The 27,303-nt window shown below is 43.5% G+C and overlaps 1 protein-coding gene across 1 annotated transcript in view; it reads right to left on the minus strand.

The window, feature by feature from the left end:
• LOC147886472 (O-fucosyltransferase 29-like) overlaps window positions 1-27,006 on the minus strand; it is a 68,520-nt gene extending 41,514 nt beyond the window's left edge. Inside the window, exons 1-3 of the mRNA XM_087395175.1 lie at window positions 26,701-27,006; window positions 26,545-26,601; window positions 26,350-26,440 (exon numbers count right to left, since the gene is read on the minus strand). Coding sequence (XP_087251301.1) covers window positions 26,350-26,440; window positions 26,545-26,601; window positions 26,701-26,871 — 319 coding nt within the window. The 5' untranslated portion in view covers window positions 26,872-27,006. The remainder of the gene's footprint in view (window positions 1-26,349; window positions 26,441-26,544; window positions 26,602-26,700) is intronic.
• Between the last annotated feature and the right edge of the window lie 297 nt (window positions 27,007-27,303).

Below are 27,303 nucleotides of genomic sequence, written 5' to 3' on the forward strand. Positions count from 1 at the left end.
CGGCCGAACGTATCTGTAGCGGAAGCTTGGAGCATCGTACTTCTTCTGTCCGTACAACTCTTGCCAGTCCCATACGGTCATGCATTCACGTCGTCGTCCATACATTGTACGACGTCTGTACTATGCAAGTCCGTACCTGCGCTGCAGAACAGCACCACCTCTGCCTGTATCCATAGCCACCATCCATACAACCGCCGTACCTACGCTAGACGTATCCGCACTGTCTGTACGTGCTTCCGTACAACCTACACATTTAGTCCGTATAGATCTGCGCCGTACTGCATCAACTTCAACGAGCAGTTGCTGAAAGTACCTGTGCCGTACCAACTCTTCTTGTCTATCATACATCCCACGTGTGGGTGTTTTTGTGTTGTGTGGGCATTGCAAAGGGCATTGGTTTTTTGCAGGTATCTCTGTTTGCAGAGAAATTGGGACTTCTGAATTATTTGCAAGCACATTACAATTTTGGGACTTTTGTGCATTTTTTGACACACATTGCAAGCAAATTGCAAAGATTGGCCAAGAAATTAAGGCTTTTGAAGGAGAATTACTATTTGGGTGAAATTTGGCTCAATTTCAGCTCAAAATTTGGGGCTTTTAGTTTTGCATTGCAATTTCTTGCATTTTTGGGACTTTCAGGCAATTTGCCCTCTTTTGGATGCAATTTCCATAAAGAAATTGGGGCTTTTGGCATTCGGATGCAATTTGGCAATGTAAAGCATTTTGGGAGTTTTGCACGCAGTTTTGGACTTATTTTTCAGTGACATTGGAGAGCATTTGCAAGATAATTAAAGTGCATTCTGAGCCTTTGACAGGCTGTGACAGTATTTGTCACTGTGGGCAGATTTTTCTTTGCAAATTTTACTTGTGCATTTTATATCCCAGGAAGGAATTTCACTTGGTCAGTTTGCTGTTTTTTTTTCTTTGAGATTATCTGGTAAAAATGGCTCAGAATAACCCCAATGAGGTGTTCGGGGTTCTCACACAGGAGGATAAGTTGTATGGCACCAACTACTCCTTGTGGAGTTTCATGGTTCGCAATATCTTGGTTGGCATACATCTTTGGGATTATGTCAGTGGAGATGAAGCAAGACTGAATACGACGACTACACCTGTCACTCCTACAACTAGAGGCAGGGGTAGAGGTGCAAATGCAGCACAAGTAGTTGGAGCAGCCACTCCAAGAGCTCCCACAGCAGAGCAAAAAAGATGGGACTCTAGAGATGCACAAGCTCTTTCAATAATTTCTCTTTCTATCAAGAGGTTCATTATACCTCATATTCGGTCATGCAAGACATCTATGGCAGCTTGGGAGATACTAGAAGAGAGTATGTTTGCAGCAAGAAATGATGCCAAGGTTTCCTTTCTCAAGAGAGAACTTTCCCATACGCATATGAAGGAGGGAGATTCCATGAATTCTCACCTCACAAAGCTTTAGGACTTGAGGGAACAATTGCTAAATATTGATGAAGTCATTCCGGATTCAGAGATGATCACCACCACTCTGAACTCTCTTCCTGAGTCCTATCTCGGTTTCCACACCTCGCTGAATTTGTCATTGAGGGAGGGCAGCAATCCTCTCTCTTTTCACGAGTTGGTAGGACTTCACTTGCTCTCTCTTTTTCCATCAAGGCAGCCTAGCTGGGCTGCCACTCTAACTCAATCTGCAGCTTCTTCTAGGTCATCTTCTCCTCCTGAATGTAGGCGCAAGGCACCTCCATTTGCTGCTCTTGTCTACTGTCTGAGGGCTGCTTTAAGTGATGATGAAATGAGGCCCAAAGGCCTCGACATGATCAAGACCCAGAGCGAGTGACACGACAGCTTGAGCAGAAGGTTGACGGACAGATTACACTTGGGGACATTCCCTCCGTGTTGAGAGTTGGAGCACGACCAAAAGAGGTCACTGTCACACTTTGTACTCAGATGACAAATGATCTAATGCTGAGGATGATAGTGATCATGTAGAGGATTATTCTGATATGACTATGTAGCATTTAGCTTTTTGCTTTTTGCATGGGTGTTGATGCTCGATTAGTAGCTCCATCCTTTCAGCTTGCTTATATCAAGTTTCTCACAGTCTCATAGATCAATCGGTCTTCCAAAGACTTTAATAAACTCTCTTTATTTCTTTCATTCCTGCCTTTTATAGGGCAGGAAACCCTCCCCCTCTAGCAGACTTTCTGTCCCCTACCAGCCGACTCAGCAGCCTACAAATCAACTAGAGGGTTTTTAGGCTTATAAATGCACCCCTAGGCTCTCTTTGTAGGTCTTTTGGTGAAGAGCCTGGCCACGTGGCATCCATCCAATGGCCAAGGCAGTTCCAACCTTCTTTCTTAGCCCCAAGCCAGCCATAGGGTCCCAAAAAATTTGCTGTACTGATTTCCCTGTGAATTTATGTCCTCTCCATTTTTGGACAGCATCTAGACCCTTCACTGTCAAATCTGCCCTCCATGGTGAATCTCCTCTGCCATGTACTTGTCTTCTCTCTCTCCTACCCACATGGCAGCCCATGTGTTACCCATGTGGCAGCCTAATGCCTATTACTATTCTATGGTCCACCCCCCGATGCGGTCCTCATATGGAGGCTCACAGGTAGGGAGGTGACCAAACCTATTCCAACACCCCCTCTCACGGACCCACATTGGCCAGATCCAATTCCGTCGACGAAGATGCTCTAGTAGCTCCCATGTTGTAGCCCTCTGGAACACACTGGTGTCCTCATAGTCTTTTCCTATCTTTTCAACCAATGCCTCCTACTCTGCCAGATCCAATTCCACTTTCGCACACCAATTTCGTACACAGGTTCATTATTGGCACCACCACCTTCAATCACGAGCCCACCTTCGAACTCGAGCACTCTAGGTACCAGCATCCTCCACTGTCCCCCTCATGATGGGTGAACAGCCTGAAGTCCTCCAAGCATCAAGCTCTTAGGGTCTATTTCAAACTGTCCTCTGTCTAGCTAGCTCAGCAACCAAACAACGTACCCGAGACATCATTACCCAAGCACAAATCTGTATGCTAGGGCAAGCAATAGAAGCTAAAGAAATGAGAGAGAGAAGACAAAAACGAGCTGCTGTAATGAATTGCTGCAAAACTGAGAAAAAGTACAAGAGAGAGCCAATATAACAAAGCCCAACAAAGTGCCCTACCTGGACTAAGTATCGTAAGTGTCCTAACTGGTACATGTACTAACTGTACCAACTGACCTAGCTGATTGTAACTAGGCCTACAAGGCACATACCAAGGAATGAGTGGCATTTATGGATAGCCCATACAATGGCCTATAAACCCCCCTCCATGGTGTGAGCCAAAGTCACGTCTCCAAATACTTGAATATCTAATGTCATGGTTGCACATGTTCATCTTGTAGGGATATAGCAACCTATGACTGTACAGAGTAGAACAAATCAAGTCACAAAAGGTACTAAGTTTAAATCTTTCCGAAAAGCTTCAAACTTAGGTCAAGAAAGAGCCTTCGTAAAAAGATCTGCCAAGTTGTCTTCAGTGGGGACATAAGACAACTGAATATCACCTGCTAATAATCTCCCTCTGACAGTGTGACAGTGAACCTCAATAAGCTTTGTGCGGGCATGGAATACTGGATTCCATGCAACAACCAAAACACTCTGACTATCAATGAAGCTGATGGTAGGAGCAGTCTCACATACTGAAGATCAGCAAGTAACTAACGGAGCCAAACACACTCTACTGTAGCTGGAAAAGTCGCTTTGTACTCATGCTTCACAGCAAGAAGTAGCAAATGTAGTCTGCTTCTTGCTGAACCAAAAGATGTATGAAGTACCAAGCATGAAACAAATGCCACTATGTGACACACGGGTGTCCGAACAGCCAGTCCAATCACTATTAGTCAATCCATGCATAACAAGTGGAGAACCGGCCTCATAAAGAACACTAGAATGCTGAGTGCCTTTGAGATACCTGAAGACACGCTTCGTGGCCTACCAATGGTGCATAGAGAAACTGTGCATGTATCTGATCAACTATGAGAAGCATACTGAAGATCGGGTCTAGTATGGCATAAGTAAATCAAACACCCAACTGCCTACTGATAGAGAGTGGCATCGCATGTACCGTTGGTATCTTTAGAAGAGAAGTAAAAACCAGGCCCTAATGCTGTGGATACTGGCTTGCAATACTCAAACTTAAAACGTTGCAAAAACTGTCAAGTATACTTGGATTGTGACATCAGAATGCCCCCCTCACTGCTAGCAAATTGAATGCCCCGATAGTAATGCAAAAAACCAAGATCCAACATAGCAAATATTTTCTACAAGTCAAGTTTAAAAGATGCAATTTTCTCAGCATGTATCCCAATCACAAGCATGTCATCCACATAGAGTACTAAAATCAGCAAATCTGTCCCACTCTTGCGGCTGTAAAGAGTAGCCTCAGTAGGGCTGTTCTAAAAGCCAAGTGTAAGCAAATGAGCATCTATCCTAGAATACCAAGCCCGAGGTGCCTGCTTCAATCCATAGAGGGCTTTCTTTACGCGGCATACCTTACTTTCAAAACCTTCAACTCAAGGCCAGGAGGTTCGGAAACATAGACCTCTTCCTGCAAATGCCCATGAAGGAAAGCTGTCTTAATATCAAGCTGATGTACCTCCCAATGAAAATGGGCAGCAAAGGCAATAACAATCCTAGAAGTGGAAGCAAAAGTTTCCTCAAAGTCAATGCCTTGCTACCGAGCATAGCCCTTAGCAACAAGACGAGCTTTGTAACGGTCCACTGAACCATCAGCTTTCCATTTAATCTTATAAACCCACTTAGTTCGAATGGCATGCTTGTCAGGAGGCAAGTCACATAACTCCCAAGTGTTATTCTGATAGATAGAATCCAATTCAGCTTGCATAGCCTTCAACCAACACTCATTCTGAAAGGCATCCTTATGGCATAATGGCTCTTAATTGCATGCTGTAGCAACCAAATTAGCATGCTCTTTCTCGAACAACTGCTCTAGTATGGACTGGCAGAGGAGGTATCCTGTTTGCTGTCTTTTAATGTGTCTGTCTTTCAATGTGTCAAGGAGCCAACAGGGGACCTTTTCAGCTCTCTCCTGGTCAAGAGCCCTATGCACAATATTCTAATCAAGCTAAGGCATATCAGGCTGTAAATCATGCTGAATTTCAGGCTGCACATGTGGCTGCAAATGACCAACAGATGGAGAAGGAGCAATCTCAGATGTGACATCATCATGATAATCCGACGGAAATAAAGGCATCAAGCGGTCAAAGAGATCTGCGACATCAACAATGGGCTGTGTTTGACAGTCCAGCAAATGTATAGAGGAAGATTCATCAAACACAACATCCCCACTGACAAAACCTTGCCCATGAGGGGCTGATCAAGCTTGTAGCCCTTGCTCTCTGAGCTATACCCAATTAAAATGCTTTATCATCCAATTTTGTGCGTGTCTAAGAAGGCACATGTGCATATGCCAAGCATCCAAAAGTCCTCATGTGAGAAATCTTGGGAGCATTACCTATCTAAGCCTCATAAGGTGTGATTTTCTTCAATGCCTTGGTTGGACATCTATTCAAAATGTAGTTTGCACACATAACGGCATCCAACCACAACTTATTAGGCTTGCCTTTCAACATACACCTAGCCATCTCCATGACTGATCTATTTTTTCTCTCAGCCACGGGATTCTACTGACGAGTATAAGGCACAATGCACTGATGACGTATGCCACGTGAGGTCAAAAAATCTGCAAATTCCTTTGACATATATTCACCCCCCCAGCGATTTGTAGCCCACTTTCATTCTATACCAAGACGATAAAATGCCTGAAGCATGCAAAAACTTCAGATCTGGATTGCAAAGAAAATTCCAAGCATACCTGGTGAGGTCATCAATCAATGTGACAAAATAATAAAATCCCCCAAGAGCTACAACCACAAACATCACTATAAACCAAATACAGCTTGTCAAGATCTAGGCCTTCTTCCTCTGCCTGCTACATGTTCTTCCAAGAGCTTCAATGGCTTATTGTGCTACTGGTGGAGAGCACTGTTGGTGGGCTACCTCCTATGTTGAAGCCACCCCTTCCTCCGGGTCTGGGTTGAAAGGTTCTCTAGAACTCACGGTTGATTTGCCAGAGCATGTGTATACCATAAATGGGACTGCCTTCCCTCATTTGTGCCTCAGAAACTCGGGAAAAAATATGAAGCTCTGATACCAATTTAATAGGCTAGATGACTGACTCCTCTCTCTTGTGCATTTCTGTGGAGTAGCTGCATAGTGAAGCCTATTTTGAAGCTGTTAGCATTCATTTCTAGCTATTAACCTCTGAGTTTGCTGTGTGGATCATTATTCAAAAGCTGCCTCTCCTCTTGAGTTGTCCTGCAATTAGTCGACTGTTTCAGCACCTATTTTTCTAATCCATTTACTGTGGCCATTGCCTCTTTTACAAGCACCAGAGATCTGTGGACTTTTTTTGGAGCCTGGCTGTCACCTCTAAGAGCTATTTTGATGCTACTCCATCTGTGTTTTGAGCTGTTCCAATCTGGACTGCTCTGTTGCAGCTAACTTACTGACAGTTTTGACATAAATGGGAGCTCACTTTTGCTGAACAAAAATCCGCAACTGTTAAGGGTTAATTGCAGTCGAATCTGCTGCCTTTTTTAATTGTCTGAACATTCAATTTCAGTATTGTGCAGTGAGCAAATTTTGGCAGTGTAGACCAGTGAGCTTGTGTGGTCAGAATCAGACATTTGCACTTGCTTGTAGTGCATTCATTTGCTTAATTTGGGTTTTGTGCACTAGTGCCTTAGCTGCAATGGTAAACAATGACCTCTTTGGTATGCTTGCTCTTGAAGGCAAGCTTGATGGCACCAACTATCCATGTGGTCACATGTGTTGGTGGTGAGGAATTTGTGGAATCTCATTGCAGGTTTTGAGGTGAGACCTCCTTCACAGGCACCTGCCACTGCACCTATTACCACAGGTAGTGGTAATGCTGATTCTCATCTTCTAACACATTGCCTCCGACTCATCAAGATGGGATGGCAGGGATGCTCATACTCATGATTTAATTGCATTGTCAGTCAAAAAGATGATAATCCCTCACATCAAGTCTTCATTATTGAAAGGATGCTAGGAATAAATTAGCCTTTTTGTATCACAGGTGCAAATGAAGCAAGGCTTGCATATTTGCGGAAGTAGTTGGATGCCTTAAAGGTGGATGAGGGGGAAAGCATGGATGTCTATGTGACCACGAACAAGGACTTTGAAGAGCAATTGGCCAATGTTAATGAAAATGTGTCAGAAAGTTAGATTGTGTCCATGGCAATTCACGGACTTCCTAACTCTTATCAAGGGTTTGCAACCATGTTAGCTTTAATCAGCGGACCACTATATTGTTGCAGAAAGCGCAAATCCGTGCTAATTGGAATGCCCCTATCTCTGATGATCATGCATTTGCTACCCACCCACAACATAAGGATAATACAAACAAAGCAAAGTCGTGTACGAAACCCAAGTGTAATTGTGTTAACACTTCGGAGGCTAACGAGAAGGCAAATAAGAAAAGAAGAGAGGCAACTATTGTCGCACGAAGAGCAAAGCCGTGTTAATCAGAATGTCTCTATCTCCATTGATCAAGCATTTTCTACCCAACATGAGGCAGAGATAGCTTAAGTTATTTGGGAAACCCAAGCATAATTATGTTAGCAATTTGGATGCTAACAAGAATGCTAATAAGAAAAAGAAGAGAGGCAACAATTGCAGAAAACCAAGTCATGACATTTCTGAATGCCCAAAGTGCATTGAATCAGAGAAGAAGAAGACACAGTCTAGCCTTGCAATTACTGATGCTTTGTCTTCCCGTGAGAAGGATCAAGCAACATATGTTGCTTTTTCTGAAGGGACTGCACAAAAAATCCGTGAATATTAGCAATCTGGTAAGCATTACGTAGTTGTTCTCGCAGCCCCTATTTCTAATTACTTACATGAAGATTTTTCCTCTTGTGAATGTAAGAGAATCATGCTGACAAAGATTAACCCTACATGCTACAAGTTCATCCCCATTTACATTAGAGGGAAGACTTCTTTTAAAACTAGTTTTGGTAGAAAAACAAGACATAAAGTGTCCTTTTGTCCTTGACTCCCAAACAGTCCACACCTCACGATCACCTCCAAGTAACAGCCCTAGACCTCCTCTCTGTGTGCTGACTAAACACTCCCTCAACACCTCGGGTTTCTAGCTAACCGTGGCTCTGAGAAGTGAAGCGAAATCGAGAGAGAGAGAGAGAGAGAGAGAGAGAGAGAGAGAGAGAGAGGAGGAGGCAAGTGATCTCAAGCCCACAAACCCCACCAACTGCTGGGGGGAAAACCTCTGCTATAGATGCTCAGGTCCCAAAAAGTCCTTTATAGTATCTCAAGAAGCCCTTGTGGTACTTAAAAAAGATTTATATTGTACTCAGAAAATTCCTTGTGGTACCCTAAAAAGTTACTTATGAAAGTCCCTTGTGGTAGCCTAAAAGTTGATTAATGGTATTCCAAAAAGTGCCTTGCGGTAATCTGCAAATTACCCCTTCATACCTCTTTAGGGTATCCTATTGTAAACATACCATCTAAAGCACCTTGTAGAAGTCAAAGTACCCCAAGGTATGTTCGGCTCAAAGTATCTCGATTGTACCTTTTGAAGTACCTTGTAGAGCTCAAAGTACCCCAAGGTACTATACAAACTATCCTTTGATATGGCATTAGCTGGTCATCCGAATTACATTGCTAAATTTCATTGAAAATTTTTATTTAAAGAAAACATTTCTAAGCACAGTGGGCAGAACACAAGCAAGAATTCCATATGAAGATTCGGTATTGAAGAGGGAAGGATAATGAAATTGCTGATGCATTGTTATGCATTATGAATAATAGGAGTTTCACACTCTTAGAAAGCATTCTAATGACTGAAGTGAGAGAAACTCAAAATGTTCACGAGTATATCCAGAGCCTTTGACCTAAGGATGTTGAGATAAAACCTGGGGTTATAGATGACTTGACATCTAGGTGAGGTCATACGTATGCAAGATATACCATAGAATATGGTATGTTGAAAAGAAATGGCAAGATAGTGTACCTAATCAAAATAATCTCCGGAAGAAGATCATCCATTTGTGCATGATAGCCCATGTGCCAAACATCTACGAGTTGAAAAGACATATGAGCTCATAAAGCGTGATTTGATGAGCATCTCTGCCATCCCATCTGGAGTGTTCTTGAGTTGGAGGCAAAGGAGAGGCAATGATGGAAGATGACAGGTCAATAACATTACTATCACTCATATTGGTGCAATGGCAGGGGCCTGTACCGGAGGTCTCACCTTAAAACGTGCAATGATATTGAACACCCTCTTGGCCATCAATACATGACAGATCATGTATGACCACATTTGGTAGTTGATACCATTGAGCTTAAGCATGCCAAAGAAATCATTGTAAGCCATTGCAGTTAAGGCACAAATGCAAATAACCGAAAGAAATCTGATTGATTTAAATGATTGCACTAAGGTCTGATTCCAACCACACAAGGTCAAAAACCTGCACAGAAACTGTGTGCAAAAATATGCTGCCTGCACAATATTGCAAGTGAGTGTACAGACAAAGAAAAGCAACAAATGACTACATGGGGTTGTTGGTGTTATCAAGCTTAAACATGCCAAAGAGAAAGAGATCATTATTTGCCATTGCAGTTGAGGCACAAATGCAAAGGATCCAAAGAAACCTGATTGAGCCAAATGACCGCTCTAAGACAAGTGGAAATGTCTGATTCCGACCACGGAAGGCCAAAAACCTGCCGGAATCTGAGTACAAAAATGTGCTGCCTACACAATATTGCAAGTGAGTGTACAGACAATAAACAGAAGCCAGCAGATGCCTACAGTCAACCCTTAACAGCTGCAGATTTCTATGCGGCAAAAGTTAGCTCCAAGCAAGTCAAAAGTGTCCATAGTTGGCTGAGCAGAGCAAAACAGCTTACAAAGGTGACAACTAGGCTCTAAACCCAAGACAACAATACGAAACTTCCTGACCTGATTAAAACAGTAAAACAGAGTTGAAATCGAAGTCCAAACGGCATTACCAAAAACTCATAATGTCCAAACATGCTTCTAAAAGCGGTTTTATGCACATCCTCAACTCTAATACGGATCTGATGGTAACAACACTTAAGATCTATCTTGCCGAAAATTATGGCCCCATGCAATGCATCTAGCAAATCATTGATCTGAGCCATCGGATACATGTGCTTAACAATAATATTATTCAATGCTATGTAATCTATACAGCGGCGAAAAGTATCGTCTTTCTTTTTCTCAATATCACTTGCGAAGCAAAAGATGAGAAACTCGATCCAATCTGCCCCAGCTTGAGGTATTCTTCCAGCTGTCTTCACACCTCCGCTTCTTCAGTAAAACTTAAACTGTAGGGAGGTCTATTTGTAGGTTCTGCCCCAAGGATTAGTTCAATCTTACGGTGAACATTCCGCTCTGGAGGTAACCCATAAGGTAACTCATTCCTAAAACAATCAGAAAACTCCTCTGCTATTTGATTAGCCAACTTGGCCATCTCTCCATTTTGGGTAACATCAGTGCTAGCCAAAGGACCATCAATCGGCTCTACCGATGCTGTACAAAGAAACAAAAACTCTTCTTGAGCTTTTCAAACTTCCATTACGTAAACCAACGGTCCTTGAGGTACATCTTTTTCACCTCGTAAGATATACAACACATCATTCATCTTGAACTAATAAATGTGCTTTTTCCAATCTATGGCTGGATTCTTTCTAGAATGCCAAGCCTTACCTAGGGCTATATCTGCGTGAGCAAGCTTTGTCATTTCGAAAACATGCTTCTCTGCATAGTCCTGAATTCAAAGTTCCAACTAGCTAACTCTTTAGTCCCATACTTCAGTTGAACTTCCATCTACCATTCTGACTGTGTATGCATAGTCAGATGGACTAGTCTTTAATTTCAACCTCTTTACAAGCTTGGAGTTAATTACATTGTGTGTTGACACCGATTCAAATAACACAATGACGTCATGATTGACTACTTGCCCCTTCATCTTAATTAGCTCTGTATCGTTAAACGCTGTATACATATGTTCTGCTCTGGGGCCTTCCTCCATTTCCACGTCGCATTCTGAGATCACCATCTCAGTCATCCGACGATCCTTATTTCATGAACAATCTTTCCACTGATAAGGCTGAAGGCATCCAAAACACAAGCCTTCTCTCCTCGCTTTTTCTCTTCGCTCTCGGTTTAAAGAAGACTTCGACCAAGCTCGGGCTACCATTGGTGTTACTTTTCTTTTCAATCCAATGGTGATACTTGGTTTAGAAGAAGTCTCAACTGGCTTCGCCTGCTTGGCTTGGCCACTAGGCTATAAGGCACTTCCTTTGCTAATCCACTTCTTCTTAAACCTAGTATTCTTCAAGTCCTCGTACCGAGTCCCAACTTGCACAAACCCACTTGCTATGTTACCTTTGGCATCCTCATAGTTCAAGGCTATGGCAATTGCTTCATCTAGCATGTTCGCATACTTAGCCCAAACTTCCATCTTCATCCGATCATTCAGTCCAAAGCTAAAATCTTTTACCTGCACCGACTGAGGTAGAGGTTCATAAACTTTCATTACACTCTTTGCACTTGTTAGTGTATTCAACCACTGATAAATTTCTATGAGAAAGGTTTCGATACTGATCCCAAGCTCGGGATGCTTCGTCAGGAGATAAGATGTCACGAGGACGTGAAAAGTGATGTAAAGTATCTTTGTAACTCAACCTACGCTTAACCCAAGGTTAACCATGGTTAAGTGTTATAATGGTTTGGTCGTGAGGGACTGGCTAGAGAAAGTTCACACTTCCTAGAAGTTCCTAAGAGCAAAGTCTAGGTGCACCACTAGGTCCTAGGGACAAGGCAAAGGCTTTAAAAGAGGGGTTTAAAAGTTGGGCCCAAAGACAACCAACGTTGTCCTTGGTATGGGGGTTAGGACTTTAATGAAGGGGCAAATGGCAAGGAGGAGATGCCATTTGTCATGCATGTATGCATGCCCTTCCCCCACCTTCCACCGCTCTCCCCTCACTCTCCCAGAGGTGTTGGACGTTTTCAATTGTTCTTGTGCAGTTTTTGAGCCGTTTGAGCTGTTTCAAGCCTGTTTTCAGCCATTTTAAGCCGTTTTAACTCTGTTTTGACTGTTCTAAGACTAGTACACACTTCCGAAAAATGCCAGAAGTCATTTTTGAACTTTTTGAAAATTTTTGCACGGCGGACGTCTATACGGCTGTACAGACGTATTCAGCTACCTCCAACAGGTGCCTAGCGTTGTCTTTTGCTATGTTGGACCTTTGTGCACATGTTTTTGGCTACGTGGTGGCTTCTGGAGCTATTTTGGAGCTGTTTTGGAATAATGCAAGCTGCAAGAGGAACTTTCCCTGTTGCTTTTGGCACCCTTACGTGGACTCAGGCACAGATCTCGAGGCAATCATTTTGGGACAGATCTGTGGACCATCTTTCCTCTACAACTCTTTCTTGTTCACCCTCCGCTCTCTACCTTCATTTCTCTCTTCTCTTGATTGATGGAAGACACCTGCACCTTGCGGGGAGCCTAGACAAAGGATAGGTGCGAGAAAGGAGCTCACCCTTCTGCCACAAACAGCGAGAGTTGGTTCCAGGTTCGGTTTTTCCTTGTTCTTTCTTGCTTTGCAGCTTTTTGCAGTGCATGCATGTTGTGTGCAGTCCTTTCAAGACTCCAACAAGTTATAGGAAGCACTCAAAGGCAAGGGTGATCCTGTGGAAGGCCTAAGGACAGTGTGGATGCATGTGACAGCCTTGAGGCTGCCTTGAGCTCAGTTTGCCAGTGGTTTGGATGCCTGAATGCCTCTAAGTTGTGTCAGATCAAAAGTGAATGCCTGAGTATGCCTTGCCAGTGGGAATTCTAGTGGTGCACTGGGATTAGATGCCTTGAAGACAAGTAGACGATTTGCAGAGAGGAACAGTGCAGGGTTGAATCCTTGTTGTAAAGCATTTCCATTCAGAAGCATTAAATAAATACCGCAAGGGGCGCCAAGGCATTTGGGACCAGTGGGTGCACTGTGTACTATTTTCATTGAGCAGGGGCATTCTAGCCTCACCTTTGTTGTTGTTGAAGCTTGTTTCTAAGTTGTGCTAAGTGATTGAAGTGACTGAAGCTTGCATTGTGGCTATTTATGAAGTTTATGACTGAGTAGAAGATCACTGCCCTTTTGTTTATCAAAGGCCGGTTTCATAAGAAGTGTTTTCTACATTCTTTTTTAAACCCCTCCCAAGTGGTGGATGCCACTCCATCTTTCTGTTGTTTTATCCACCATCTATCCGCTGCCTCATTAAACATGTGGGTGGCCTTGCGGATTTTCTTCATATCATTCATGATTTCACAAATGGCAAAGGCCTCGTCCCATTTGTGTAACCAAGTCTCTATGATGTCAAAACTACGGTCAGACATCCAACCAGAATACTTATCTAGCCTATAATTGGCAATATTAGGCACCTTAGCCCTCCTAGGCTCAATCGTATGATCACTGGTTTCACACTCCATTGGAGCTTTACCTTTCTCTTCATGAGATAGTCTAATAGACATACTATGAATCATTTTTTTGAGCTCAGAGTGCTCTACATTTGCTTGCAATTTTTGAGCTAAAATCAATCCTCCAATAATGCAATTCTACCAGACAGTGTATGGCTTGATGGACGCGACACCTACGGTTGGCCGAACTCTCGATTCAACGAAGTCCACCCTAGAAGCTTTTTCTTTAACTTTTGTTAAGTCGATGTTACGCCCAAGTTGAGGTAACATGACCTCGGAAGGGTCAGTGGACATTTTCCTATAAATGATCAATGTTTGTATGGTATTTATTTGGCCTTCCTGTTACTTAAATGCATTAAATGTATAATGTGCCTAGGGACAAGTGAATAATGGTATCCCAAGGTAGAAAAGATGCATTTAAGAGGTACCCTAGAATGAAGACATGTGGCATACTAGATCCATCTAGGGAATTGGGGCTTGGTGGATTTGCAAGCAGGAGCTTTCACGTACGATTGTATTCTGAGAGCTTGCTACCACCGAGAATCAGCTAGGAGGATTATCTGTGCGCCTACACCGTGATTGATCATAGACTTGGTATATTGGAACAGGTTATACGTTAGCGGAACGTATCAGTCGATTTGGGGGGGGGGGGGGGGGGGGGGGGGGTTCGCACACTATATAAACTGTACATGTAAACTCTCACAATTCCCTATGCCAAGGGATGCCTGCAATCCAAATACTACAACTTCACAATTCAAACAAACACGCTTTCCCTAGACCAAGAAAATATCAGCAATCTTTAGCAACGGGAGATAACCAAACCCACGATAAAATTTCAAAACTCAAACAACTCCAAGGCATAAAGAAATAGAAAGCTCCCTGGTCCAAACTCTGTGTTTAGGACTCCACGCCATTTTGATATATCCAATTCCACTCAAAAGCGCCTCCAAACTGAGTTTCCGTCAAGTTTCATCAATATATGGATGGAAAAAAACGGGATTCTGCCAGTGATTGACGAAAATTCCTTAATCAATTATTTTTTCTCTCTTGGGGCAAACTGTATTACAACCACCTGCCTTGAAGCGACTCCAACATCCATCCCAAAACAATAGACTATCACGCCTTTGCCCACGAAATCCTTACGGGAGATCTCTCGTCTGTTGCACTTGGGTTGAACGTCCTTCAATACCTTGTGAAGTATGTTGCCAAGCACCTTGCAAGAATTCATTTGGCATACAAGATCCACGTCCTTTCTCATTTCCACAGACTCAGGCCCCTATGGCGCAGTCTGCACTTTCTCTTACGCTATCTCTCATGTATCCCAATGCTCTAGGCAAGGTCTGAGTCATTGAGATCATCTTCAAAGTTATTAAAGAAATCGAGGTCCACGGGCTTGACATCCACAACGGATTCACCGAGGCAATCAACAGTATCGTTGTCACCGTCCATGTCCATCGCAGCAGCACTCTTGAAATCGTCCAATTTCACGACGAGCACGGGTAAGAGCTTGCAAGCAAGATGTCACATACCTACGCTCTCCCTTTCATCAGTTTGAACATAATTCTTTCTCTCTCCACAGTCCAAAGGGTCTTCATTTGTGTATCACGATGACCAGCAACCGCCCTACGCTCTGATACCAAATATGACAATCAAAGAACGTACGACAGATTCCAAGTATATAAGACTACTGTCAATCACCAGTGCAGACACAGTAATATTCCTCCCAGCCAATTCTCTGTGGTAGCAACCTCATCACAATATCAATCGCACTTGAAAGCTACTCATGCTAATCCACAAAGCCCCGGTTCCCTGGATGGATCTAGTCTGCCACGTCTTCATTCTAGAGTACCTCTTAAATGCATCTTTACTACCCCTCTCTTGGAATATCAATTAATTCACTTGCTCCTAGGCACATTTACACACTTAATGCATTTAAGACCCATAGCCTAAGACCCATCGTCAGTGCCTTGTCACCCTCATTAAGGACCTTGACGTTAATCCTTTTGACCATTTACATGAAGCCCAAATAAATATAATACAAACATTGATCCTTTGAAGGAAAATGTCTACTGACCCTTCTAAGGTCATGTTACCTCAACTTGAGCGTAACATCTGCGCTGACACCGTACCAGTGTACTTGCACATGACCGTACAACAAGTACTGCACGCACGCACCTGCAGCCTTACCTGCGCCTTTGCAAGTAATCGTCGTTGTACATGCGCGTACAATCTTGATCTACCTGTTGCAGCCGTACTTACGTCACCTTCCGTACGAACGTTGTACCTACAGTACCTGCTATTGCCATACCTGCGCGTACACATTATACAACAAGTAGTCGTACCTGTTTTCATACAGGTTCTATTTCAATACAGCTTGCTATCACCGTACATCCTGCAGCCCCTTGTCATCGCCGTACGGTTCTGCATCATCAGTACTCTGTCGTACATCCGTACGTGTGGCAGATCTGTACCTGCAGATCCGTACAGGGTTTCCTTCATCTGCAAGTGATCTTTGGCAGGCACATTTTGCAGACAGCCATTGTTTGGCTCAGTCTTTGGGAGTACATTTGGGGCATTTTGCTTGTTGCAGACATTGCAATCAAATTGCAGGATCTACTTCACAAATTTGGGGTATTTTCAGATTCACAGTTACTTGCAAAGCAAACATTGCATATAGATCTACAAATTTGGTCTAAAATTTGCGGCTTTTGTTCAGAAATTGCAAATTTGGGGCTTTTAGTGTTGCCCCTTTCTGATTGCAATTTCAAGGTCGAAATTTGGGGCTTTCAGTTTTGCAGTACAATTTCTTGAAGAAATTTGGGAATTTTGTGATTACACTGCAATTTTGCAGTAAAATTTGGGGCTTTTGCAGACAGAGCGCAATTCTTGCAACATTTGGGGCTTTTGATCAATTTGCCCCTTTCCGGTTGCAATTTCAGGCCTATTTTGGGGCTTTTGTGTTGAGAGAGCAATTTCTGGAGTTTTCAGTTCATACTGCCTTTCTTGGAGTGTTTTGCAGCACTTTTGGCAGATTCTGGAGAGTTTTTGATGCTTGGACAGATTTCTGACACTGCAAGTACAGAAATCTGAGTTGCATTTACAGCCGGTGCTTGGCTGTGTTTTTTTTTGGAAGTTGTGCATTTCATTCCCAGCAAGGGAATTCAGTTTTGTATCTGCTTAAATCTCTTTCTCAGATATGGCCCAGCAAAATCAGAATGACTTCCAGTTCGGTGTTCTTTCACAGGAAGACAAGTTGGATGGTACCAACTACTCCCACTGGAGTTTTATGGTACGCAATATTATGATTTCTCGCAATTTATGGGATTATGTGAATGGGGGTGAGATCCGACCAGCAGGTATGGCACCTAATACCCCTCCTCAGCAAGGAGGTGGAAGAGGTCGTGCACAAGGGGCAGTTGCAGAACAAGTTGGTGGTGCAGCCATAGCCACTACTCCAGATCAGAAGAGATGGGATTCACGGGATGCCTTAGCTTTGTCATGCATCATCTCTCTTTCAGTGAAAAGATTTATCATTCCGCATATCCGGTCATGTAAGACTCCAAGGCAGCGTGGGATATTTTAGAAAGCATGTATGCAGCCCGGAATGATGCAAGGGCATCTTTCTTGAAAAGAGAGTTAAGTAATACACATATGGAAGAGTGTGACTCCATGTCAATCCACCTCACAAAGCTACAGGATCTCAGAGAGCAATTGTTAAATATAGATGAAATTATTCCTGATTCAGAGATGATTACAACCACTCTGAATTCTCTTCCTGAGTCTTATCTCAACTTCCATACCTCGCTGAACTTATCATTGAGGGGGGGTGCAAATCCTCTCACTTTTCATGAGTTGATAGGACTTCTGCTTCAGGAAGAGCAGACCAGGAAAAATTTGGCTTCACGTGCAGGTGAACAAGCCATGCTCTCAAAGTTTAAATCAAAAACAAAGGGACAGGCAAAGACATCAGTAAATCATCCTTCCAGTGGGTCAGGACAGCCTTCACAAAAGGCTAAAAATGATGCAAGTAAGCCCAAGAAGAAGGGTTTTTGTCATTACTGCAAAAAGCCAGGTCATCACATTGCAGAATGCAAGAAAAGGCTTGCAAAAGAGAAGAAAAACAGCTCCGGAATGGCTGTTTCAGATTCAGCTCCTCATGCATCTGACAGTAGGGATGCTGCAGCCAACTTTGTTGGACAGGATTATGCCTCTTTATCTTGCATTTCAGATTCTAGGCTGGCTGTTCCAGATGCTCGGGATAGTACAGCCACTTACAATGATGATACATATGCATTTTTGACTTGCAGTTATGACTCTTCTACGGATGCATCTGCTTTCAGTGTCAATGAAACACTGAACACTTGGTATTTTGACAGCGGTGCATCCAAGCACATCACTTCTAGGAAGTGTCTTTTTACTTCCTTGCATCCACCTCCCGTTGGTAAGAAAGTCACTTGTGCCAACAACTCATCATATTCAGTACGTGGCACAGGAGATGTTGAGCTCACTGCCATTGATGGCTCAATTTTCAGACTTTCAGATGTTTTATATGCGCCTAGTATAACCAAAAATCTTCTTTCAGTGTCCACTCTTAACAGAGCTGGATTTCAGGTTATCTTTGAGGATGACAAATGTGCTATCCGAGACAGGGAAGATGACTATGCCTTAAGGTTATCTGGTACTCTGCTGCGTGGGCTTTTTCAGCTTGATCTTTTTGGAAAAAGAGCAGCCCGTGCTCTTGCAGTTTCTACCCCTACAGCTGCCATGCAAAATGCAGAATTATGGCATGCCCGTTATGGCCACATGCATTACAACAGCTTGATGACACTTCAGAAGTATTCCATGGTTGATGCATTGCCACCTCTTGAGATACCTCCTCCACATGCCTGTGAAGGGTGCATTTTGGGCAAGATGCATCGATTTCCCTTCAAGAAGGATGGTTCAGTTAAAGCTGTCCGCAAATTACAGCTTATACACAGTGATGTCTGTGGTCCCATGAGGACTCCATCGTTGGGTGGTCATCTCTACTTCGTTACATTTATTGATGATTACTCCAATTTCACTTGGGTTTTTGGGCTGAAACGCAAATCAGAAGTGTTCACGGTGTTTAAACACTTTTCAGCCATGGTTGAAAATGAAACCAGACTCAAGATACAAACATTGCACACAGATAGAGGTGGGGAATACTTGTCTGCAGAATTTGATGCTTTTCTGAAAGGCAAGGGTATTGTGCATCAGCTCACAGTCAGGCTGACCCCTCAGCAAAATGGCAAAGCTGAGAGGAAAAATAGAACTCTCATGGAGATGGACAGATGTATGCTGAAAAGCAAACACATGCCTCAAAAATTCTGGCTTGAGGGTTTGATGTGCGCCAATTACATTCTGAATCGGGCTCCCACTAAGGCTTTAAAAACAAAAACTCCTTATGAGGTCTGGAATGATAGAAAGCCTTCAGTGGATCACTTCCAAGTCTTTGGATGCCTTGCTTATGCTCATGTGCCAATTGAATTTAGGCACAGATTGTCAGATAAAGCCATTAAGTGCATATTTGTTAGGTACAGTGCACAAAGCAAGGGATACCATCTCTACAATCCTGCTACATGCAAGATCATAGTCAGTAGAGATGTGAGATTTTGTTCCGCCATAAGATGTCTTGCCGCCTCCACAGGCAGTGGAACAGGTGGTGCAACAAGAAAGTGCAGACATACATGCAGCAAAAACAGTCCCAAACTGGCTGTTACAGACTCTCAGGGAGAGTAAAATTGATGCTCCGTTACCTGGCAGGACTCGCAGTGCAGCAAGGCACATGGAAGGTGCTAATTCAGTGGAATCAGCATATGCAGGTACTCTTCTTGATGAGGAGGAGCCTGCCACATTCGAAGAGGCAAAGGATAAAGTGCATTGGATGAATGCCATGCACGATGAGTTGCAGTCCATTGCAAAAAATCAAACTTGGGATGTTGTAGACTTGCCACTGGGTAAACATGCCATTGGCACACGATGGGTTTTCAAGGTCAAACGGAAGCCAGATGGCTCCATTGACAGATATAAGGCAAGGCTGGTTGCTAAAGGCTATGCTCAGAAAAAGGGCATAGATTATGAGGACATTCGCTCCTACATCCCGGATGACCACCATCCGATCAGTTATTGCAATGGCTGCACATTTTAAGTGGAATGTTCATCAGTTGGACATAAAAACAACCTTCTTAAATGGGGACTTGCTGGAAGAGGTGTATGTCAAACAACCTCCGGGCTTTGAAATTACAGCAAATGCACTTCAAGTATGCAAGCTCAACAAAGCTTTATATGGGCTGAAACAGGCCCCTCGTGCATGGTATGCCAAGATCCATGCCTTTTTGACCAGCAAGGGGCTGCACAATAGTCCTACTGAGAGCACCCTCTACATCAAGATGGATGGGGGGGAAATTTTAGTCATCCTTCTTTATGTCGATGACTTACTGCTCACAGGGTCCAATAAAGACAAAATTGCAGATTTCAAAACTGATTTGCAGACTAACTTTGACATGTCAGATTTGGGGCTGCTTCGCTTTTATTTGGGGATCCAGTTCTCTCATGAGAAACGTGGCACTGTTATGTCTCAGTCCAAGTATGTTCAGAAACTCTTGGACAGATTTAACATGCATGATTGTAAGCCCATAGCCACTCCCATGGAGCCGGGACTGAAACTCACAATGCATGATGCAGGAGAATTAGTTGATGCCACACTTTACAGTCAGGCTGTTGGATGCCTCATATATCTCTGCAACACTAGACCTGATATTCAGTTTGTAGTATCTCAGGTGAGCAGGTACATGCACAGCCCAAAAACTATGCATTGGCAAGCAGTTAAGCGCATCTTCCGTTATTTCCAGGGCACAAAGTCTTTCGGCTTGCTATTTCCCAGGGGGGGTGACTTGCAGATGCATGCCTGCAGTGATTCAGATTGGGCTGGTGATTATGATACTAGGCAGTCCACTAGTGGCAATTGTTTCTTTTTGGGTAAATCTTGCATTTCCTGGCTGAGCAAGAAACAATCTACAGTGGCTACCTCATCATGTGAAGCTGAGTACAGGGCAGCTTTCACAGCAACAGTTGAATGTGTCTGGCTGCAACGTCTATTTGCTAATCTTCATCTGTCTTTGGAGGGTCCTTCTCCAATTCTCACTGATAGTCAGAGTGCCATTGCAGTGGCAAAGAATCCACTGTTTCATGCTCACACGAAGCACATTGAGGTTCACTATCACTACGTCAGAGAGAAGTTGCATGCAGGAGAGATCAGTATGATCTTTGTGTCCACACATGACAACGTTGCAGATATTTTCACCAAAGCACTACCGCATGAAAAGTTTGAGGCATTTCGCAGTGCCCTGAACTTATATCCGTTTGGTGATTGATCAGCCTTGTACATGACATTGGCACTGCAGGGGGGTGTTAGAATTATAGATATAATTCAGCAGTGACCAATGTAATTTAATAAGCCAGTTAGGGGCACTTTTCCCTCTTTAAGAGGTTTTTCCCCCTAACCGCAGTTAGTCCACTAACTATGGTTAGTGACTACTAAGGTTTTGTCACGAGGACAAAACCTTATCTCTCTCTTTTGTGTTGTACTCTACACACTCTTCTATTGCAACTAAGATTTCAGCTTCCAAGCTTTCAGCTCTCACTCTCTTGCTCTCTCTCACTCTCCATTCTCTCACAGCTGGTGAGCATGCCATGCTTTCGAAATTCAAGCCCAAAGGGAAGAGGCAACATAAGCAGCATGCAAATCAGCCTACACGTCAGCATAAAGTTGATTCTGGACAGCCTTCTCACAAGGCTAAGAGTGATGCTGAGAAGCCCAAGAAAAAGGACATTTGTCATTATTGCAAAAAGCCGGGTCAATACATAGAAGAATGCAAGAAAAGAATTACCAAGGAAAAGAAAAAGGATTCAAAAATGGCTGTCACAGATTCAGCTCCTCATGCACATGATGGTGGTGATGCTTCAACCAACTTAGAAGAAGAAGACTATGCCTTTTTTACTTGCATCTCTGATTTTCAGGCAGCTGCTTGTGTGGGCAGGTATGCCTCAGTTTGTTGCACTTAGGTGCCTCTTATGGGCCTCTTGTCTAGGCTGTGGAGCATAGGGTTGGCCAACCTATAGGACAGTAGGCAGCCCTTTAGGTGGGTCGCCCCATATGTTGCACAGGGCAGCCCCCTAGGTGCCCTTTTATAGGGATGTGTTCAGCCCTATGAGCTACACTACGACGACCTACTATTGTGAGGAGACGTTTGAGATTAGGGCTGAGTGAAGGAACTAGAATTAGCAAAAGGAGAGAAAGAAGGAAAGAAAGAAACTTTATTAAAGGTCTTCGAAATATCTAAGGGTCTATGAGACTGAAAGAACTTGATAGAGCGAGCTCAAAGGATGAGCCTCTAAACAGGCATCAACACCCATGATAAATACAAAAAGAGCCATAATCATAACGAGACCAATACATAAAGAGAAATTTGAGAAATCTCTGAGCTCATGGAGAGAATGGGCACTAGCAACACTATGGTGGACATCTGGAAGCAACCAAGTATGTCGAGCTTAAGAGGGGTCATCGATGTACAAGGCTCGTTACAAAAAGCCCATGATGGAGCTCTAACTACCTGTCAGCCAAAGTGGTCCGCTATGGTCTCCTAGCTATGGCCCTGTAGAAACCATTCACTCATATCAGTCGTGACCCTGATGTTGTAAGCATGGAGGAAAGGTCCCCCACTTTGATCTGTGCCTCAACCCGCTGACAAGTCTGTTGTGTCTCTAGCTCTGGTTCTCGAGTCCGCCATCTCCCTCAATCCTATTGGTCAGTGCTGTCTGGCTGAAAAAACTCGGTAATCATGCTCAAATGTGAAATCGGTGTGATGAGATGCGGAGCTATCCAATAGATATCCTCAAGTAGGGATGTATGTCATGGTGAATCAATGAAGCCCTCTATTGAAAACCACAAGCAATGGGCTCTATATTAGTTGAGCTTCACAAGGAGCTCGCAGGGTGTCAATCAGGTCTTGAATGTGTGTAGCTGTAAGAGATCCTCTTGGATGACCCAGATTCTAGACAATTGCCCCCGAGGGTCTACCCATTGGCCAACAGAGGCAAATTGACGAACGCTACACCGCTACACAAAGGGTGATACACAAACATATCACACTATCTCTAGAGCTTTTCCGCAGCTCAAAGATCTAGTAAGAAGCCCTTCAAATAGTGGCTCAAACGCAAAGGTTGCAGAGGGATTTTACTTGGGGTGGGACACCCTAGTTGACAAAGGGAGGCCATGCCTTCTCCATTGGCATGATCACCCCAGCTTGCTAAATGCACAAACAAAGCATGTTCCGAATTAAGATACAAGATGCAGTTCCCCTTTTACAGTTGTAGCAGCAACATCCAATTCTCTCTACAAAGGACAATGTTTGAGAGACGGTGCCCAACATCACCGCTTGGAACATTTGGATTGCCAGATGCACTTGGTGATGGGAGATCACCAAGTCTGGCCAATGGTCATTCTCGTTGACATCTGGCAAAACATTGCGCACCACTTGGGAGTGTGAGACATCAAGATGTAGGATGACCATCAAAAGGTGTTTGGGAGATAGCATCTAGCATCACTACTTAAAACATCTAGATTACCCTATATAGCTTCCGCCACATTGTGCACCACTTGGGAGTGTGAGACATCAAGATGTAGGATGACCATCAAAAGGTGTTTGGGAGATAGTGTCTAGCATCACTACTTAAAACATCTAGATTACCCTATATAGCTTCCGCCATTTGACAGGATATCATCTACATCTTATGCCATTTAAAGCATGCTATACAAGACATCAAGATCTAGGACAACTGCTGAAAGGCGGGAGCATTTTTGCAAGGCTTGCCCTGTGGGTATCTCTTATGTTATTATAAAGCGAATTCTTCGCAGAATATATAGTAGATATCTTTTATGTTTTTACAAAGCAAGGTATTTGTTGGATGTATAATTCTCTACCCGAGTTGTAGCCCTTGTTCCCGAGTTTTTTTTAATTAAGAGAAAAGAACCGTCTATTTATACAAATCTACGAGGCATTGACCGTGGGAAAAAGAAAAACAAAGCATTTGGTCTGATAGAAAAAAACCACCCTGTTTCCACAAAAACTAGCTCAATGCTTGGAAAATCTCTGGAACACGAGCTAACAGCCAGGATGAACGTTTATACAACCAATAAACACCTCTCACTATTATGACATATGTAGGCCAAGCCTTGCTCCCGCCTTTCACCATTAGCTCTAGAACTTGGAGACCCATGCCCCTAGATGGCAAGCAAGGTGTAGATAACATCCTGCCAGATGTCGACCACAGTAGCTACCATTAAAACCCAATGGCCTCTTATACCATGCAACAGACAACCCAAATGTTCGAAGTTGTCATGTTGAACACAATCTGCATCAATGCACGGTGGTAGATTAAAGAATCTACCATCGACCACACATTGAGAGAAAACATGTGCTTCATCGCATATCTTAAATCGGATGCTCTTAAGAGAACAAGATAGAACCTGTACCAGAGTGCACCCTTAGTAGAAAATATGTGTACTACACTGCACACCCTGAGAGAAACCTGAGCACCAACTGCTCATCCTTGTAAACTTGATAGGGAGAAGCCATGCGTTGCCGCACGTTGGAAAAATAGAGGTGGATTTATGAGCAGCTCCATACAATCATTGGGGTTTACAGGTAGATCTAGACCAATTGCACATGTGTCTTACTTGTACACCCATACACCATCCTCTGATGAAAGCGAAGGACAAAAACGAGAGGGAGGAGTCATCTCAAGTGGCTCTATCTTGATAATTTGTTGGCCCTAAATCCTGTAGCTGGAACAGCTCGATCAATGGAGAAGGCATGCCTCCCTCTGTCATCGACACAACCCTCCCCTAGGTAATGTCTCTTTGCATCCTCTACAAGCTAGACACAATCTAAAGGGCTCCTTTCCAGATCCTCTATGCTACTCGGCAGCCCCAACGACCATGTGGAATCGTCTCCAAATCTCTATCTACACAAAGAAGGCATCTATCATCTACCCTCATCTGCTTGAACCACAGGCTACCTCCGTGTGCCACCATTTAGAAGAAATATGATATTTTCCGAGACCTGTGGCTGGTCCACATACTGTAACTAAAATCGAAAAATAACATCCAAGAAAACATATTGCTCCAACGAGCTCTCAAGAATGCCAAGCTGCCGCCTCCAACTGTAGGAGGCGCTTGATCCGAGTCGTGTAAGGAAAAAAGGAACATCCTCCACTCTATTCAAGCACCCTATCCAACTCCTCAAATCCCACGACATCACTCTGAGAGACCGTCTCCCACAACCAAAGACGCCACCTGACCAAGACTAGAACGGTTGTGTTCCAAAGATTCCTTAAGCAATGAGCTAGATTCTCTGAAAACACATGGTCAGTTTTTTCCATGATCAACGCCTTTCAAATCATTGATTTGTATGGTTAGTTTTTCAAGAATTATTATAGAAAGTTATTTTATTTGGGGAGGAAGAATCTTTGCATCTTTCCAAGGTCCCTCCGCACACCATTGCGGCCTCCCTCCCACAAAAAGTCAGCTTGAATCTTAATTCACTCAATATCTCCGAGCAATACTTTGCAAACTACCTTCTTTGTGTGGAAATGCCATACTTCTTCATGAAGACGGTGTCTTGCTACACGTCAAGCCTGATACCTCCGCCTGCTACAAGCTACAACCGTCTGTAAAGATGGGCATTTCATGGTAGTCTCTCCCAAATAATCGTTTCTAAGCAACAGACTCAAAAAAAAAGCTGATATCAACAATGCACCACTGCAAATAGAAGTAATATCACCACGTCGCAACTTGGTATCAAAGTCTTTCTCAATGACCCATAGTAGAAGGGCAAGGCAGAGCAAGACCTTCAGACCAACATAGTCAATGAGTTTAACAAGATGACCAATTCAATAAAGATGTGACTACATCTAAACGCATGGTTTAGGAAGAATACAATACTTGGACCTAGCTATCTTTTCAACCTCCTACTATGTAAATGGTACTTAATTATATTTTTCTTCATTGTGAAATGATTTCAACAATCAATGTAAGGATTGGTTATCAAAACCAATGGAAACTAAACCTTATTGTGCCTTGCCACAATTAGTAACCTCTGAAGTCAAACGGCTTCAAACACCCTTGAATTAACTGCCATATATAATGGAGAAATGAGCAATAGTATTGATATTCTTGGCTCACCCATAGAATGCCTCCACTAGTGAAAAGGTGTACCTATCATAGAATTTTAATCCCGATTGCTTGCCAAAATCTTTTCCAAAAGTGTTATCACTTTTTATGATATGTTGTTAAAAGGCAGGTAGATTAAAACAAGAGAGCACATGATGTGCTCGAAGGTACTACCTTCATTATTTCAATGTTTTCAGCGTTGGAGTATGAGTCAATTTGGGGAGGAAGGAGGGAGAGGGGGAGAGAGAGAGTACTCACGCACGAGCAATTAGAAGCGAAAGGAGTAAATCGGGGCATGGGCGTGGATGACTGTCCAATTGGGAGGACACTTTTTCTCAGAAGTCTCAGTAGAGCGTTGCCTTGCAATGCAATGCTAACAAATGCATCGCTTGAAAGTAGAAATGCATACTAGACGTTGTGCAAATACGCTCAAAAAGTACACTTTTCCTTTAAAAGGCTACTTATTCTCGTTCAGATATATACTTTTCTAAAAAAGTTCCGGACTCACTTGGGAATGATTGACTCGGCGCACTGCACCCACGGTAGTATTTGGCCAGCGGAGATGCCCAGATATTGTCTGGTAGGGTTGCTCCCAAAGCCTACAATAATGGTCCGCTCAAAAACATTACGCAACGACAGTTTATGCTTCTATCCATCAGATTAGAAGACAGATAATTTTGCCAGCAGGAGAGAAGAGTGTTACCGAGACATTAGGAAGAACAGGTTGGACTACTTTCGTTGGCCCAACCGCCTCGATGCGCTGATTTAGAAAAAACTAAGATAGTTAAATTCCAACTCTGCCAGCTGATAACACCTGGCAGGCTAAAGCAAAAGAATGCAGCCGGTGAGGAAGCTATACCGGTGGAAAAGAGTCGGAGGCGAGAGGGGAATGCCGCAAAGGGAAATCGAGGTCAAGCAAGGGGCCGAAGGTGAGGGAGGTGAGGCCAAGCAGGACCAGAATGGATCCGCAAAAGAGAGGCACAGCGGGAGCGAGGAAGAAGCGGAAGCGGGAAGGGGAGAGGAGAGGCATGGTGGTGCGAGGGCGACGAGAAGGCCATGACCTGAGGGGGGGGGGAGGAGGAGGGAGGAGGGGGGGGCTGGCAGCAGCCGTGGCGAATGGCTGTGAGCTTCTGGCTGGCGATGTGTGCTATAATAAGAAGGGAGAAGGGAGAAAAAGGAGGAGGAGGAGGGGGAAAGGCAATGAATGCCATTATTAGCCAACAGAGTGTTTGTTTACTGTGTCGTGTGCAGCTGCCTGCACGTCCACCATCCCCTACAGTTCACTCTTCAAGGTCGCAGGTCTCTGGACATTCAATCCCATCCGTATATTCACTCTACCTTGTAAATCTACTACCGTTAACACAGTCCTCAGAAACAGACAACATCCGTTACTACTGAACCCTTAAATGACACGTGTCTCAATTACCAATCTCCATTTGTGATATCCAACATCGTCAAACCA

Source organism: Dipteris shenzhenensis, chromosome 24 (assembly GCF_047967505.1).
Source record: "Dipteris shenzhenensis isolate YYH24624 ecotype China chromosome 24, Dip_SZ_1.0, whole genome shotgun sequence".
Lineage (NCBI taxonomy): Eukaryota > Viridiplantae > Streptophyta > Polypodiopsida > Gleicheniales > Dipteridaceae > Dipteris > Dipteris shenzhenensis.